The sequence below is a fragment of the Mobula hypostoma genome, chromosome 2, assembly GCF_963921235.1.
Source record: "Mobula hypostoma chromosome 2, sMobHyp1.1, whole genome shotgun sequence".
Taxonomy (NCBI): domain Eukaryota; kingdom Metazoa; phylum Chordata; class Chondrichthyes; order Myliobatiformes; family Myliobatidae; genus Mobula; species Mobula hypostoma.
The window spans coordinates 67,679,342-67,697,179 of record NC_086098.1 but is presented as its reverse complement, the minus strand read 5'-3'; the positions used below and the strand labels follow the sequence as shown (position 1 = coordinate 67,697,179).

The window sequence follows — 17,838 nt, the reverse complement described above, 5'->3', positions numbered from 1 at the left end:
CAATTTAGGCAAATAACAATGCTGCGGTGTGCTTGCTATACTTGGGCAAACTGAAAGACTCCCTCAAGCAGCTGGAGGGACTCGTACAGCAAGATCCAAAACACTACCTGCACGAAAGTGTTCTGTTTAACCTGACCACTATGTATGAGCTTGAATCATCTCGCAGCATGCAGAAGAAACAGAGCTTGCTGGAGTCAGTAGCCTGTCGTGAAGGAGACAGCTTTAATATTCAGTGTCTAAAACTACTGTGAAACCATCCATGTTCTCCTGTTTGTAATTATTATTGTAACTTAATATGTAAATATGTAAATATTTTACTGAACTTTAATGTGTCTATATTTGGAGTAAATAATTTGTTTTTCCTTTCACAACTTGCTTCTGTTAGGGATAAGGGAACAGTATGAATTTCAATTAACCCAACTGATGGTAATATTTTTTTTGCTCCTGCTGGTTCATGCAACCTGGCCAGAGCTGTTAGATAATATGATTCCTGTTTTGTGATTTTAAATAAACCCATATAATCACATGGAATTCATTTATTCCAAAGTACATTAGTCTCAAGCAGCAGAAATAAGCTTACAGGCAAACTAGAATAATGTAGCATAGAAGCAGGCCTTTTTTTCCCCCACTGCCCATTAAGCACCCATCAACACAAATCCCAGTTTATTCTCTCCACATTCCACTATTCAGCAATACACCAGGGACAGTTAACCCACCAATCTATATAGCTTTATGCTGTTTGAAGAAAGCATAGCACTGTATGACACCCATTCTGTCAACGAAAAATGTGCAAACTCCACACAGTTTAGATTGGAGGTCAAAATTGTATTAGGTCAAGGAGCTGTGAAGCATCACCGTGTTTAGGGGATAGGTTTACACATGCCATAAACAACAGCAGGACGCATGGCACAAGTTGCCAGCTTATTTTCTACATATGCTCTGCAGCTGACCATCAGGTATGCAAAGTTTCATCTTTCCATAAAGGAGCGACTCACTCTGTCATTTCCTATTATAAATATACATGACTGCTTGCTGTTACACTCTGAATTTATTAAATATTACTCCATTGTTCCAGCCAACATTAAACAGCAGATATTGGAAATCTGAAATAGAAACAGAAAATGACAGTATTATTAACAGATCAGCAACGACGGTGGAAAGAGAAAAAGAGTTAACATCTCAGGCTTGTAACAGCATTTTCTATTTTAAAGGGATAGTTTATCTGGTATCCTGAGAACATCTAGAACTCTCAGCATGGTGAGAAATTGAAATGCATTTAACAATATAGAAATTGTTTAGGAATTTCAATTTCACATTAGCTCTTTTATTTTGTATGTTGCTGTTAGCTGCGTGGATAATGTAAAATGAAATTAAAATAGTTTACTGCAGCAGCTTGTTGTTACACATAAAGTATCTTTAAAAGAAAGCAAAAATATTAATTTTAATTCTAACTCTTTCTAGTTATGGTGAAAAAATGATTGGTGCAGAAGCTGTAATTGATGCAAGTATTCCCAGAAAATTCTGCTTATTTCTAGATTTCCAGGACCAACAGTGGTTTCTTGGTATTTCTCAATCAAGTTTTCAGTAAGATCTGAAAATTCAATAATTGACACCATCAGTACATGGACTAGAAAAAAAAAATCTAGGCCAATCAGATTGAACTCTGATTAATTAGGTTATAGTTAATCAATTTGAAATAAGTCCAATCACTCCCTTCAGAAAAATGGAGACTAGCTTTCTCTGTGTCATTCAGATTGAGATTATAAAAACCCAGTAATGGTACTGAATAATGGGCTAAAGTAGAAATGAAATACTAGTGGGAGTAGACGTCATCATTTGCATGACAGTCACACGTGTGCTAAGTAACGTCCTGAACTGTACTGCTGAAAGCAGAAGGAAAGAAACTGGACTAAAACACAGTAGGACAAGAGAATTTTCACATCCAAACATCCTAAGAATATTTTTCTGCACAAGAAATACAAATATTATTCTTTAGAAGAATGAGAAAGAATCAGAATATTTGTAAACTACAGCATGTAACAGATTTTGCTTGCATTTTATATAAACCTGTAACTGATATCAAATTTTAGTAAGACAATGAAAATTTTGATGATATAAAAGCTTCATCTATTGTGTTACATCAACTAGAATGAACCAAATCAGCTGCACCTTAAAATTCAATAAATCCTTACAAATCCCTAAATAAAATTATAAAGTTTTCAGTTGAACATTTAGAACAAGTATCCTTGATTAAGGAGTAGTTTAAAAAGGTTTATTTACAGCACAAATTTTAGGATTAGAAAGAGGATGCATATTTCCTGAACATGGTAAATTAATACATGAGGAGCAGACGGCATTAAAATTTGACACTATAAAATTTTAGTTAAACAGAAGTGAACTGCAAGATAAATATATTTTCTTCAACAGATAATGAATGATTTTCTAAGGTAATTGTTGAATATATTAAAGTTTCTGTAATGGCACTCTAATCTTAGTGATGCTACTTTCCCTTTATTAAATTAAAACTAATTTGAAAGACAAAACTTGAAAATGCAGAGTTAACTGAAACTTGTAGAATTTTATGCTGCTTGGTTAAGAAATTGAACATAATTTGGCAAGCTTCCATTTCATCCGCTGGGGTGTAAAGTGTTCAAACAAGCTTTCTGACAGCCTCATGGTTTCCATATACTTCTGCAATATAAAACCTCCAGTTACCATACAATCTGGTTGTATAAGTTGGAAATCCATTTTCAATTACAATGTTATCATCTTAAGTAGTGTGGAAACAATTGACTGGTTAAAAGAAAAACAAAATAAAATGCTAGAAATACTCAGCAGGTACAGTCAACATCTGCAGATAAGAGAAACAGCAAATGTTTCAAGTCAATGATCTTTCATCAGAACTAGGGAAAGAAAGAAAATGATGGATTTTAAGAGCACATGATTAAGGCCTTAAGAGGTAACAAACACACATATGAACATACAAATTAAGACTAATCTGATTGTAACTCTACATTCTCTGTAAATTTCATTCTTTAATCAAGTATCTATCTACCCTTACTTTAAAAATTCTAAAGATTCTGCTTCCATTGCCCTTGAGAAAGATGCACAATATGCTGTAAGAAAAAAAAAGCCTCAACTCTGTCTTAAATTATCTATTCCTTATTAAACAATTTCCAAAAGGATTAAAAAAAAATTTCTGTGTGTACTTTGAGGTTCCAGTCTTGGTCAGCCACCACTAAGTTACATGTCGACCAAATAACAGAGAAAGGATCTCGTGCTTTCCTGGTGTATATGACAAATAACCTCTTCTCAGACTTCCATCTGCATACAGGTGTGGATTTTAACCAACATTTTGATAACTGCTACCTTCATCAGGGTTGATGCCTGGGCATGTCTAGTCCGGTGGTATTTATACCTTCATTATCCGTCCCTCCTGATCGATTAGTCCTCATCCAATCGCGTTTCCACTGTCCTAATCAATCAGGAGGGATGGACGATGAAGGTATCATTAAGAGTTTCCAGTTTTGGGTGTACCATCTAACAATATCAGTGTCATGTAAAACCACAGTGCTGGCAATTATCTGTGGTAGGGAGTCCTAATTTGGAGCACCAATTTGTTTCCCATATTTGTAGGTGCAAAGAAAAGCATGTTTCAATACACTGTGTAAAACTAGACAAGATGGATTTGGTGTGTCTAAAATAAATGCATGTCTTTCCACTCTTGCATATGGTAAAATCATGCTCCCGTTTTGCAGCTCCTCTCTCCTTAAGATATTGGACATCCATAAAGATATTTAGATGAGAATTACAGGCCATAGGGGAGACCGGTTTCATGGGGAAAACTTACAAATGGGTCATTTGATTCTTTTGTGAGAAAGCTGTTGCATACCAGTGTAACATGTGACCTGTGAAATACTCCCCACCATCAATGTATTCGCATCACCTGCCTTACCTCTGCAGTGATCAATAAACCCAAAAGATGCTGTTAGAATTTCCATTTTCATCCAGTGAGAATTGATGATAGATCCCTGCATGTTGGGTTATCATGCCTCCCTTTACTGTGGCAATTCTGATCTATTTGACATCTTTATCTCACACATCAAAGTACCCACAGCGATCAAGAACATAGTGAATCTCTTCATCCAAGTGAATGTGTTCCCAGAAAAAGGATCTAAGCTAAAACAAATGCCACTAATGTACCAATTAATGCCACTAACGAAAAAGACATTTTATTTATTAATGACAGTCTTCCTAATGCATAGAGTGTAAAAAAAGTAATTTCCCAGGATTATTGTCTTCTCAGTAAGGAGTACAAAAATCTGAATTAATCACTTTTGACATTGTGCTGACAGCAGGATGTTGTTGTGTGGCTGGAGAGTAGCTCATGTTTTTCATTTCCCAGAAGGGAGTTTGAAGCACGGTAGTGCATAAGTCCACCTAAGAACCATGCAGATCCAGTGAGGAGAGGCCAGCTCAAGTGTTAGTGAATCTGTAATTCAGGCCCTTCTGGGAATTTTTTTATCATTATATTTTCTTCTTATTTTGTGAAACACATGAACATACAGGCAGCATTTCAGTAAAAAAGGTGTCCTTTATTATAAATATTTCCTTTCAAAACAATTACCTTATTTCCCCCCAATTCAGAACAGCCAAAATAAATCTTTTTACAAAGAGCATTGAAGAAAGCACCATAATGTTTGACAAGCCATCAACGTTTGGTGTGATGTTCATCTTTTTAAAGCAGAGTGCTGGCATCTACTGACCACACAAAGAAACAGCAATCTTCTTCACCTCAAGCCACCAGCTCTCAATTTTCAAATTTATTATCCCTTATAAAATAAGCCAAACATTGTTGGAGCCAAATGCACTGTTCACTCAGCTAGTCCCAATCCCTGCACTTGGTCCATATCGCTCCAAGCCTCATCCCTCAATGTACCTGTCCAAGTGCTTCTTAAATTATACCATTGCACCTGCCTCAACCACTTCCTCTGACACCTCGTTCCATGTACTCAGACCCACAAAACGTTCTGCAGATGCTGGAAATCTTGAGCAACAGACACAAGATGCTGGAAGAGTTCAACAGGTCAGATACCATCTATGAGGGAAAATGAACAGTCGACATTTTTGACTGAGACCCTTCATCTGGACTGGGAAGAGGCAGAAGCCAGAATAAAAAGGTTGAGGACAAGAGAGAAGCACAGGCTAGCAGTAAATAGGGGAGTCCAGGTGAGAGGGGTAAGGTACGTGGGTGGGGAAGGAGGGTTGAAAGGGAACTACATGAGAAGTTAGGAGGCAATAAAAGGTGGAGAGGCAAAAAGCTAAAGAAGAAGTAATCTGATATGAGAGAATAATGTACGATTGAATAAATATAAGGAGGGGACCAGAAGGAGGTGATGGATAGATAATGAGGTCAGCAGAGGGGAAGAGAAGAAGTGAGAGGGTCACTGAAATGAGCTCCTACCCAAGATCCACAAACCCAAATGCCCCATTGTTTCTGGCTGCTCCTACCCCACTGAACTCATATCTGCATATCAGAATGCTATTTTGTCCCCCTTGGTTCAGGCTCTTCTCACCTACACCCATGACACTTATATGCTCTTAATCACTTCACCAACTTTCAGCACTCTGACTCTGATCACCTTATTTTCACTATGGACATCTAGTCTTTGTATACTTCAATCCCCATCAGAAAGCCCATAAGGCTCTCTGCTTCTTTCTTAACCAGATCCCTTCCAATGTCACTCTCCTCCATCTGACAGAACCAGTACTTATCCTCAACAAATTCTCTTTTGGCTCCTCCCACTTTCTCCAATCTAAAGATGTAGTCATGGGTATTAACATGGGACTCAGCTTTGCCTGCCTTTTCGTAGCTAAGTGGAGCAATCCATGTTTCAAGCCTACACAGGGGTGCTGCTTCCTGCACCCATGTGGAACTCATTGTGTGCAGTTTTGGTATTGTGTGCAGTTTTGGTCCCCTAATCTGAGGAAAGACATCTTTGCCATAGAGGGAGTACAAAGAAGGTTCACCAGATTGATTCCTGGGATGGCAGGTCTTTCATATGAAGAAAGACTGGATGAACTGGGCTTGTACTCGTTGGAATTTAGAAGATTGAGGGGGGATCTGATTGAAACGTATAAGATCCTAAAGGGATTGGACAGGCTAGATGCAGGAAGATTGTTCCCGATGTTGGGGAGGTCTAGAACGAGGGGTCACAGTTTGAGGATAGAGGGGAAGCCTTTTAGGACCGAGGTTAGGAAAAACTTCTTCACACAGAGAGTGGTGAATCTGTGGAATTCTCTGCCACAGCAAACTGTTGAGGCCAGTTCATTAGCTATGTTTAAAAGGAAGTTAGATATGGCCCTTGTGGCTACAGGGGTCAGGGGGTATGGAGGGAAGGCTGGGTTCTGAGTTGGATGATCAGCCATGATCATAATAAATGGCGGTGCAGGCTCGAAGGGCCGAATGGCCTACTCCTGCACCTATTTTCTATGTTTCTATGTTTCTATGTTTCATCAATTTCATCAATGTTGCCTCCAATTTTCACCCTGCTTCAGATTTACTTGGTCCATCCCCGATACCTGTCTCTTCTTTCTTGATCTCTCAGTCTCCATCTCCAGTGACAGATTATCTACCAACATCTTTTACAAACCTGCTGACTCCCAGTTATTTTGACTATACCTCTTCCCATTTGGTCACTTGTAAGAATATTATTCCCTTCTCTCAGTTTCTCCACCTTCGCCACATCTATTCTCAGAATGTTGCTTTCCATTCAGGAATACCAAGATGTCTTCTCTTTTTTCAGAAAATGGGTTTCAATTCCACCATTATCAGTGCTGTCCCCACCCATATCTCCTCCATTTCCTGCACTGCCCTCAACCCATTCCCCACCTCCCACCCCCAACATAACAAGGAATTTAGAAAATGAAGGAGCACAGGGAAGTGGGAGTCCTAGTACAGGATTCCCTGAATGAAAGGATTAACATATGAGGAGAGTTTTATCCCCTGGGCCTGTACTTGCTGAATTTTAGAAGAATGGTGGGAGTGGGGGGAGGTGTCTTATTGAAACCTAACAAATATATATTAATGACTTTGACGAGAGAATTAAATGCAGCAACTCAACAAATTTGCAAACTCAAAGCAGTTTGCTGATGACACAAAGCTGGGTGGCAGTGTTAGCTGTGAGGAGGATGCTAAGAGGATGCAGGGTGACTTGGATAGGTTAGGTGAGTGGGCAAATTCATGGTAGATGCAATTTAATGTGGATAAATGTGAGGTTATCCACTTTGGTGGCAAGAACAGGAAAACAGATTATTATCTGAATGGTGGCCAATTAGGAAAAGGGGTACACCAGTCATTGAAAGTGGGCATGCAGGTACAGCAGGCAGTGAAAAAGGCATATGGTATGCTGGCATTCATAGCAAGAGGATTTGAGTACAGGAGCAGGGAGGTACTACTGCAGTTGTACAAGGCCTTGGTGAGACCATACCTGGAGTACTGTGTGCAGTTTTGGTCCCCTAATCTGAGGAAAGACATTCTTGCCATAGAGGGAGTACAAAGAAGGTTCACCAGATTGATTCCTGGGATGGCAGGACTTTCATATGATGAAAGACTGGATCGGCTAGGCTTATACTCTCTGGAATTTAGAAGATTGAGGGGGGATCTTATTGAAACGTATAAAATTCTAAAGGGATTGGACAGGCTAGATGTAGGAAGATTGCTCCCGATGTTGGGGAAGTCCAGAATGAGGGGTCACAGTTTAAAGGTAAAGGGGAAGCCTTTTAGGACCGAGATGAGGAAAAACTTCTTCACAGAGAGTGGTGAATCTGTGGAATTCTCTGCCACAGGAAACAGTTGAGGCCAGTTCATTGGCTATATTTAAGAGGGAGTTAGATATGGTCCTTGTGGCTAAAGGGATCGGGGGTATGGAGAGAAGGCAGGTACAGGGTTCTGAGTTGGATGATCAGCCATGATCATACTGAATGGCGGTGCAGGCTGGAAGGGCCGAACGCCTACTCCTGCACCTATTTTCTATGTTTCTATGTTTCAAATATTGAAAGGCCTAGATAGACCAGACATGGAGAGAATGTTTCCAGTTGTGGGGGAGTCTAGGACCAGAGGATATATCCTCAGAATACAAAGACATCCCTTTAGAACAGAGATAAGGAGTCATTTGGAATTCATCGCCATAGACAGCTGTAGATGCCAAGACATTGATTTTATTTACAGTGAAGGTTGATAGGTTATTGATTAGTCAGCACATCAAAAGTTACAAGGAGAAGGCAGGAGATACAGTTGAATGGGATAATAAATCAGCCATGACTGAATGGCAAGCAGACTTGAAAAACCAAATGGCCTAATACTGCCCCTATGTCTTATGGTCATATAGAGTTCCCCTTGTCTTCACATACCATCCCACACATCATCCTCCACAGCTTCTGCCATCTCCAACAGAATGCCACCACCAGGTAAATATTTTCTTCCCATCCACTCTCCACTTTCCATAGGGATTGCTCTTTCTCGACTTCCTTGTCTACTCATCCCTCCTGGCACATACCCCTGCAAGCAGGACAAGTGCTAGACTTGCCCCTAAACCATCTTCTTTATCATCATTCAGGGCCCTAAATAGCTTTCCCAGGTGAGGCAGTGCTTCATTTGCAAGACCATTGGGCCTGTTTATTGCATCCAATGCTCCCAGTGTGGCCTCCTCCACACTAATGGGAGGTGACACAGACTGGGAGATCACTTTGTTGGGCACCTTCTTTCCATCCATCTCTTAGAGTCCTCACATTTCAACTCTCCTTCCCATTACCACAAAGACATGTCTGTCCATTGCCTTCTCTATTGCCACGATGAGGCCAAACACAGACTGGAAGAGAATTCTGTCTTAGTAATATCCAACCTGTCAGTATGAGCATTAATTTCTCAAACTTGTGGTAATCACTCCCCTCTAGTTTTAACACTTTATTTTCCCCCTTTCTGGTGGCCTTTCCACCTCTTCTCTCCCATCTCCACCCTCATGAACAGCTCATCACTTCCCTCCAGATCCCCATCCCTTTATTCCATCGTCTACTGTCCTCTCCTATTGGATTCCTTCTTCTTCAGCCCTTTACATCTTCCACCATCACCTCCCATCAGCTCACACCATCTCCCCTCCTCCCCTTATATCCACATTCTCCTTCACCTGGTCTCACCTATCACCTACCTGCTTATGTTCCTCCCTCCCTCCACCTTCTTATTCTGGCTTCTGCCCATTCCAGTCCGGATGAGGGGTCTTGGCATGAAACGTCGACTGTTTATTTCCTCCATAGATGGTGCCTGACATGTTGAGTTCCTCCATCATTTTGAGTGGGTTGTTCCATATACGTAACACCCTATGCATGGAGGTTTTTGAAGGTTTGCTCATTGATCTTGACATCATAGAGGCATAGAGCAGCACAGCAGATACAAGCCCTTCAGACCAAAGAGTCCATGGTGCCCACCCAGATAGTCCAAATTTCTCGCATTCAGCCCATGCATTACAAGTACCAATCCAAGTGCTTCTTATATAACATTATTGCATCTGCATCAACCCACTTCCTCTGGCAGCTCATTCCATACCATCACCACCCTCTGGGTGATTATTGTATGCAATGAGCTGCCATAGGAAGTGTGTTGAGACCTTTTAAATCTTTTGGGTAGAGTCTCCTTTCAATCTCCCCCACCTCCAACCTAAACCTAGATTTGGACTGCACTATCCTGGAGAAAAGACTGTTACAATCCACCTTACCTATGACCCCCATAATTATATAAAATCATCCCTCATTCTCCTACATACCAATAAATAAATACCCAGACTGGCAAGAGTCTCCCTATAGCTCAGGCCCTCCAGTTCTGGCAATATCCTCATAAATCTTTTCTGCTCTCTTTACAGTTTAACCACATCTTTCCTTTTTAATCACATCTTTCCTATAACAGGGAGACCATAACTAGGCACAGTACCCTAAATGCAGCATCATCATATGACTAGAACTGCAATTTGCCCCAACTCCCCTTCCTTTGTCTAGTCTCTTTCCAAACGTTGAGGTTATTCTAGTCCCTGCCTGGAAATTACCAACTGTATTTTCACAGTTCCTTTCCCAACTTACCTCAAACTCCCTCCATCTCACCTGGTTCACAAGTGCCACTATCTGCTCTCTTGGAATTAAAAATATCCCCACCTACCATACCTCTCTGCCTGAAATTGTTATCTTCTCCCTCAAATACTGACTCGCTCTTCAATGGATCATGTCTCCCTTCTTCCTTGCCAACTATCACCTGTTTCCAGCCAGCCTTTCCTCAAGTATGCTTAATGCTTCCAAAGCAGAGCACAAATCCACGTTAGAATTCCTCAGTGCAGGTTTTCCTCTCATTCAACAACCACGCCATGGAAGCCACTCTAAAGAAGATCACAATGGCATTCAATTTTAATTTAATGAAGGTAAACTGGCTTTTCTCCCAGTTTTCATGCATCCTTCAAACACAAGTGATCAGAATATCCTGCTTCAGCTAGGTGGGATCACACAGATATCATTCCTACCCAGATTTAGTTCCTGCTCACCCAAGCTCTGGCAGCCCTGACTGATGAAGACCAGCATCCTCAGCACCCTTGTCATCACGTTGTCTGCCTGTGTCACCAGTTTCGATGAATTATACACTTGTACACCTAAGAGTCTCTGTTCTATTACACTCCTTGTCACCTACCATTCTCAATACAAGGCATACGTTGGTTTGACTTTCCAAAGTGCATCACCTCATACTTTTCTGTATTGAAATCTATTTATCACTTCTCAACCTACTTCCCTAACTGATCCAGCTATCCCTGCAATCTTCAATAACCTTCCTCACAATCAACAACACCTCCTAATTTTGTGAAATCCGCAAACTTGCTGATCACATTCACATTCGAACATTTCAGGTCAATCTGAAAGGTCTCTAAGGATTTACATGAACATGGCAGTATCATGTTAAAGTTACTATTTCAGCAATACCTACTGCAATGTTTCCGCAGCAGGAACTGAAACTCGGTGGTTTAATTAACTGGGAATAAAAGCTGGTGAAGTTCAATTGTAGCAAAAGCTCACCTGCTACATTGGCGTTAAGGTATTTTGGGAGGGACAGCTACTACCCTAACCTATGTTTGATCCGTTTATCACTCCAACTCAAATGGGATTGTCTCTTTATTATCTCCTGAAAAATCCCAGCTAAGCTGCCCAACCCAGGGCACAGGGCATGGACAATAAATACTGACCTCGGGAAAGTAAGTGCTTTTGATTAATGTATGGAACAAAATAGGTAATTTTCCAACAGAAGATCTCCACAAAGGGCAATTAATAATAAGATAATTAAAAGTGTGTATTGTGTTTGAAATGTAGTAAATGGTACAATAATGGGTCTCCAGTTTAAATTTCATCCAAAACAGCTTTTGCAGTTGATGGTTCTCCCTCATGTCAATGTGCAGGTACTGCCACTAATTGCAAAGGCACAATATATGCTGTCCTTTACTGGAGTACTAGACTGAGGAATGGTTGTGTTTGCACTGAGTCCTGGTAACAGAACTGGAGTTTTGATGTCAACTCTAAGGAAGGATCTACTTGACTTGATGACATTGCAATATATGCTCACTAGGTTGGATTCTAGGTCAAGCAGTTGTCCTGTAGGTAATGTTTGAAGAGGATAGGTGTAAACACTTCATGTGCCTATAAAAATGAGATATATTCCCACTAAGATGTACAAGGTAGATAGATGTTCAGGGCTGGTTCCCAAGCTGGAGTTCAGATTTAAAGGACTAAGACTCAGATGAAAAGTCCATCAAAGACTTCTTTTTCACTCAAATGCAATTCTGCATCCCAGAGGGCTGTAATAATTTTCAAACTTTATTTTTAAGGATACAGACACAGCTGACAGGGCCAACATCAATTTCCTGTACTTACTTACCCATGCCCAGTGGAATATCAGCACCCAATTGCCCACCATTGAGAACATCTACCATAAACGCTGCCTGGGCAGGGTGAAAAGCATTATCAAGGATGCATCTCACCCTAACCATGAACTTTTTACTCTCCTCCCATCCGGTAGGCGCCACAGGAGCCTCCGCTCCCGTACCAGCAGGCACAGGAAGAGCTTCTTCCCTGAGGCTGTGACCCTGCTGAACCTCACATCACAGCACTAAGCAGTATTGTACCCATATTGTACTGTCTCAGTACTTTTATATTTGTGTGCTGTAGCACTTACTTTTTATTCGCAGTTATTTTGTAAATAACCCTATTCTTTGCATTTCTGGTCAGATGCTAACTGCATTTCACATCAAAGTTGCTGGTGAACGCAGCAGGCCAGGCAGCATCTCTAGGAAGAGGTGCAGTCGACGTTTCAGGCCGAGACCCTTCGTCAGGACTAACTGAAGGAAGAGTGAGTAAGGGATTTGAAAGTTGGAGGGGGAGGGGGAGTTCCAAAATGATAGGAGAAGACAGGAGGGGGAGGGATGGAGCCAAGAGCTGGACAGGTGATAGGCAAAAGGGGATACGAGAGGATCATGGGACAGGAGGTCCGGGAAAAAAGACAAGGGGGGAGGGGGGGAACCCAGAGGATGGGCAAGAGGTATATTCAGAGGGACACAGGGAGAAAAAGGAGAATGAGAGAAAGAATGTGTGCATAAAAATAAGTAACAGATGGGGTACGAGGGGGAGGTGGGGCCTTAGCGGAAGTTAGAGAAGTCGATGTTCATGCCATCAAGTTGGACGCTACCCAGATGGAATATAAGGTGTTGTTCCTCCAACCTGAGTGTGGCTTCGTCTTTACAGTAGAGGAGGCCATGGATAGACATGTCAGAATGGGAATGGGATGTGGAATTAAAATGTGTGGCCACTGGGAGATCCTGCTTTCTCTGGCAGACAGAGCGTAGATGTTCAGCAAAGCGGTCTCCCAGTCTGCGTCGGGTCTCGCCAATATATAAAAGGCCACATCGGGAGCACTGGACGCAGTATATCACCCCAGTCGACTCACAGGTGAAGTGTTGCCTCACCTGGAAGGACTGTCTGGGGCCCTGAATGGTGGTAAGGGAGGAAGTGTAAGGGCAAGTGTAGCACTTGTTCCGCTTACATGGATAAGTGCCAGGAGGGAGATCAGTGGGGAGGGATGGGGGGGACAAATGGACAAGAGAGTTGCGTAGGGAGCGATCCCGGAGGAATGCAGAGAGAGGGGGGGAGGGAAAGATGTGCTTAGTGGTGCGATCCCGTTGGAGGTGGCGGAAGTTACGGAGAATAATATGTTGGACCCAGAGGCTGGTGGGGTGGTAGGTGAGGACCAGGGGAACCCTATTCCTAGTGGGGTGGCGGGAGGATGGAGTGAGAGCAGATGTACGTGAAATGGGGGAGATGCGTTTAAGAGCAGAGTTGATAGTGGAGGAAGGGAAGTCACATCGGGAGCACCGGACGCAGTATATCACATCGGGAGCACCACACATTTTAATTCCACATCCCATTCCCATTCTGACATGTCTATCCATGGCCTCCTCTACTGTAAAGATGAAGCCACACTCAGGTTGGAGGAACAACACCTTATATTCCGTCTGGGTAGCCTCCAACCTGATGGCATGAACATCAACTTCTCTAACTTCCGCTAAGGCCCCACCTCCCCCTCGTACCCCATCTGTTACTTATTTTTATGCACACATTCTTTCTCTCACTCTCCTTTTTCTCCCTCTGTCCCTCTGAATATACCTCTTGCCCATCCTCTGGGTCCCCCTCCCACTTGTCTTTCTTCCCGGACCTCCTGTCCCATGATCCTCTCGTATCCCCTTTTGCCTATCACCTGTCCAGCTCTTGGCTCTATCCCTCCCCCTCCTGTCTTCTCCTATCATTTTGGATCTCCCCCTCCAACTTTCAAATCCCTTACTCACTCTTCCTTCAGTTAGTCCTGACGAAGGGTCTCGGCCTGAAACGTCGACTGCACCTCTTCCTACAGATGCTGCCTGGCCTGCTGCGTTCACCAGCAACTTTGATGTGTGTTGCTTGAATTTCCAGCATCTGCAGAATTCCTGTTGCTAACTGCATTTCATTGACTTTGTATCTGTACTCAGCACAATGACAATAAAGTTGAATCTAATCTAATGAATCTAATCAAAAATGGTGGGGAGGCTTTTTACTCTTAACGTCCAGCAGATGAGTCAATCCAAGATGAAACCAACACGGCTTGGGACTCTTAGGGAATCAAAGAATATGAAAATTAGATAGAAAAGTGGACTGGAAGTGAAGGATCAGGTACAATCTTACTGAATAATTTAGCACACTCACGGGGATATGTGCCCTGCACCAGCACCTATTTTAAGTTACATAAAACAAGTCTTACAAAACATGAATACTGACCTTATATGGCAACATATCTTTCCATCTGCTGGTTCTGTCCATCTATTTCTCTCCTTGTGAATCTTCTACAGCTCTGGATCATTTTCTCATCTATCAGCATCCAACTGTGGAACAAGGTAACAGAGGTAAGTTATGTTGATAAGCAACAGGACATCACCCAGTAACAAATAAACTCTTCTCAGGCTTCCAACCGGGTACAAGTATCAATTATAACCAACGTTACAATGATCAGCTCTGCCATCTTCTTCAGGCATGATGCTGTATCAGCTCTGAAGAAGATGGCAGGGCTTATCATCGAAACATTGGTTGTAATCGATACATAGTCATAGTCATACTTTATTGATCCCAGGGGGAGATTGGTTTTCATTACAGTTGCACCATAAATAATAAATAGTAATAGAACCATAAGTAGTTAAATAGTAATATGTAAATTATGCCAGTAAATTATGAAATAAGTCCAGGACCAACCTATCGGCACAGGGTTTCTGACCCTTGAAGGGAGGAGTTGTAAAGTTTGATGGCCACAGGCAGGAATGACTTCCTATGACGCTCCGTGCTGCATCTTGGAGGAATGAGTCTCTGGCTGAATGTACTCCTGTACCCACCCAGAACATTATGTAGTGGATGGGAGACATTGACCAAGATGGCATGCAACTTGGACAGCATCCTCTTTTCAGACACCACCGTCAGAGAGTCCAGTTCCATCCCCACAACATCACTGGCCTTACGAATGAGTTTGTTGATTCTGTTGGTGTCTGCTACCCTCAGCCTGCTGCCCCAGCACACGACAGCAAACATGATAGCACTGGCCACCACAGACCCGTAGGACATCCTCAGCATCGTCCAGCAGATGTTAAAGGACCTCAGTCTCCTCAGGAAATAGAGACGGCTCTGACCCTTCTTGTAGACAGCCTCAGTGTTCTTTGACCAGTCCAGTTTATTGTCAATACGTATCCCCAGGTATTTGTAATCCTCCACCATGTCCACACTGACCCCCTGGATGGAAACAGGGGTACCTGTACCTGACTGGAAGCCCAACAAGAGTTTCATTCGTTGTATATGCCGGGAAAGCACTAGATCCTCTTTCAATCACCCAGTAAATTTATAAACACCCAAAAAAACCTGCCTGGAATAATTGATTGTGGCTAGAAAGCAAACTGCAGTCCAAAATCAATTTGAAGAAACTTGCAAAATATGTGTTATGTCAGGTTTTCTTTGATGTTCATTTACAAAATGGTCCTGAGCACCAGCTGGTAATTACAGAACAGAATTTGTACAGCTGCCTCTAAATGTCGATAACAGGACTATTTTACAGGTTAATATTAAAACAGGAAAACAACATTCGAAAGCATATTCAACATAAATTTCAACCATTATTTCAACATTCTTCACCTTTTATTGGAACTTGCTTCAGTACTCCAAATAAGATAGATGCCTGATGAGAAATGGTGCCAATCCCAGGCACCCTTTCAAACTCACCCTAGTCCTCAACTCTCCTTTTAGAGTCTGTCCACTCAGCCAGTAGTAAGCAATTCATTACAGAGAGTCATTCAAAATAAGACGATGCACAAAACTACAAATTTCACACACACAATTACATAAACAAATAATTACATAATCAATCAAAACTAAGGGTTCAAAAGTTCAAAGAGGGAAATGTTTGGAAGTGAAAAAAATACAAAAATCAGATAGAATGTGAGAAGTGTACTGATCACAGGGATATCTGGAGAAAGGTGAACCTACCAAATATAATTGATAAAACTGAAAAACAAAGCCGCAGAAATAAAGATGCAGGATACAGCAGGTGTGGAAGTAGTAAAGAAATCTATAAAGAACCAAGCTATAGAGACTGTTGTAGGAGACGCATTATTTACAATTATTCGGTAAAGGAGACATGCAGCAAAAATGGTAAATTAGCTCACCCCGTAAAACTCATTACTACTCCCCCTCCTTTTTCTGGTCCCTTTCCAAACGTTGAGGTTATTCTAGTCCCTGCCTGGAAATTACCTACTGTATTTCCCCAGTTCCTTTCCCATCTTCTCTCAAACTCCCTCCATCTCACCTGGTTCACAAGTGCCACTATCAGCTCTCTTGGAATTAAACAGCTCCCCACCTACCACACCTCTCTGGCTCCCATATTGGCTGAAATTGTTATCTTCTCCCTCAAATACTGACTCTCTCTTCAGTGGATCGTTTATCACCCATCCCCTGCCAACCTTTCCTCAAATATGGCTTTCTCCTTCCAAAGCAGAGCACAAATTCATGTTAGAATTCCTCAGTTCAGGTCTTCCTCCCATTCAACAACCACGCCATGGAAGCCACTCTAATGAAAATCACAATGGCATCCAATTTTAATTTGATAAAGGTAAACTGACTTTTCTCTCAGCTTTCATGCATCCTTCAAACACAAGTGATCAGAGTATTCTGCTTCAGCTAGGTGGGATCACATTGTTCTCATTCTTACCCACATTTAGTTCCTGCTCAGCCAAGCTCTGGCAGCAATCCTTCTTACTTCCTTCCCGCACGCTGCTCCTCGGTGATATCATCCTATCACATTTAAGGTGTTACATAAATAGAAGCTGTTGTTAAGATACAGGCTCAAATCCTACGTATCAAACATGTTGGCATTGCAGGAGTATGGCTGGCAGGCTAGCAGAAATGGATAATGAATAGGAAACAGAAAGGCTACAAGAAAACCTCGCAGAGTAGGAGGAGCAGAATTAATGACTTGAGAACAAAATTAATTCTGTTGCCAAGGATAATAAGTAATGAAAGCAGACACTGAAGATTTTATGGGTGGAATAAGTAGATATGATTTAAAACAACAGCAGCAGCTGTGTATAAATCTTCCCCTTGTAATTGCTGTGAAATGACAGAGTACAGAAATTCAGTGATCAGATATGCTTGCAGCAAAGATGCATTGGATTTTATTTGGGGTTTTTAAACTTCCTTATACATTTACCTAAGCTGACAAGCTCACATCAGAAAGAAACTTCTCTTGAATGTATTCGGTACAGTTTTCCTCAACATTACATCCTAGAACTACCAGCAGACAAGCTGTAGTGGACATAGTAATGAGCACCGAGTTAGATATAACTTGGGGGTGACACAGTAGTTTAGCGGTTAGTAGAATACTATTGCAGTGCCACCAACCCGTATTTAAATTTGCGCCACTGTCTGTAAACAATTTGTGCATTCTTCTCATGAGTGCGTGGGTTTCCCCCTGGTGCTCCGGTTTCCCCCCATTTTCCAAAGACGTACAAGCTAGTAGGTTAATTGTTTCAAAGGGTGTAATCAGATAGCATGGGATTGTTGGACCAGAAGGGCCTCTTACCGAGCTGCATCTCAAAATAAAATAAAAATAGTTACGATCCTATTGGTCTGGGGTCATTTACCTAAGAATGACCATAATACAACTGATGTTATCCTTAAAAGAAAAAGAGTCAAAAAATTGTA

The 17,838-nt window shown here is 41.7% G+C and overlaps 1 protein-coding gene and 1 long non-coding RNA gene across 6 annotated transcripts in view; one reads left to right on the top strand and one right to left on the bottom strand.

Annotated features, from left to right (window-relative positions):
- Positions 1 to 3,624, top strand: part of trappc12 (trafficking protein particle complex subunit 12) — a 173,879-nt gene extending 170,255 nt beyond the window's left edge. For all 5 annotated transcript variants that reach the window (XM_063038380.1, XM_063038373.1, XM_063038389.1 and 2 more), the window contains one exon: positions 9 to 3,624. In XM_063038380.1, coding sequence (XP_062894450.1) covers positions 9 to 251 — 243 coding nt within the window. In that variant the 3' untranslated portion in view covers positions 252 to 3,624. The remainder of the gene's footprint in view (positions 1 to 8) is intronic.
- LOC134340849 (uncharacterized) lies at positions 970 to 17,481 on the bottom strand. Its single transcript, XR_010016649.1, has 3 exons — positions 16,847 to 17,481; positions 14,383 to 14,486; positions 970 to 1,103 (listed from the first exon to the last, which is right to left on the bottom strand). It is a non-coding gene; the product is annotated as an uncharacterized LOC134340849 (long non-coding RNA).
- Between the last annotated feature and the right edge of the window lie 357 nt (positions 17,482 to 17,838).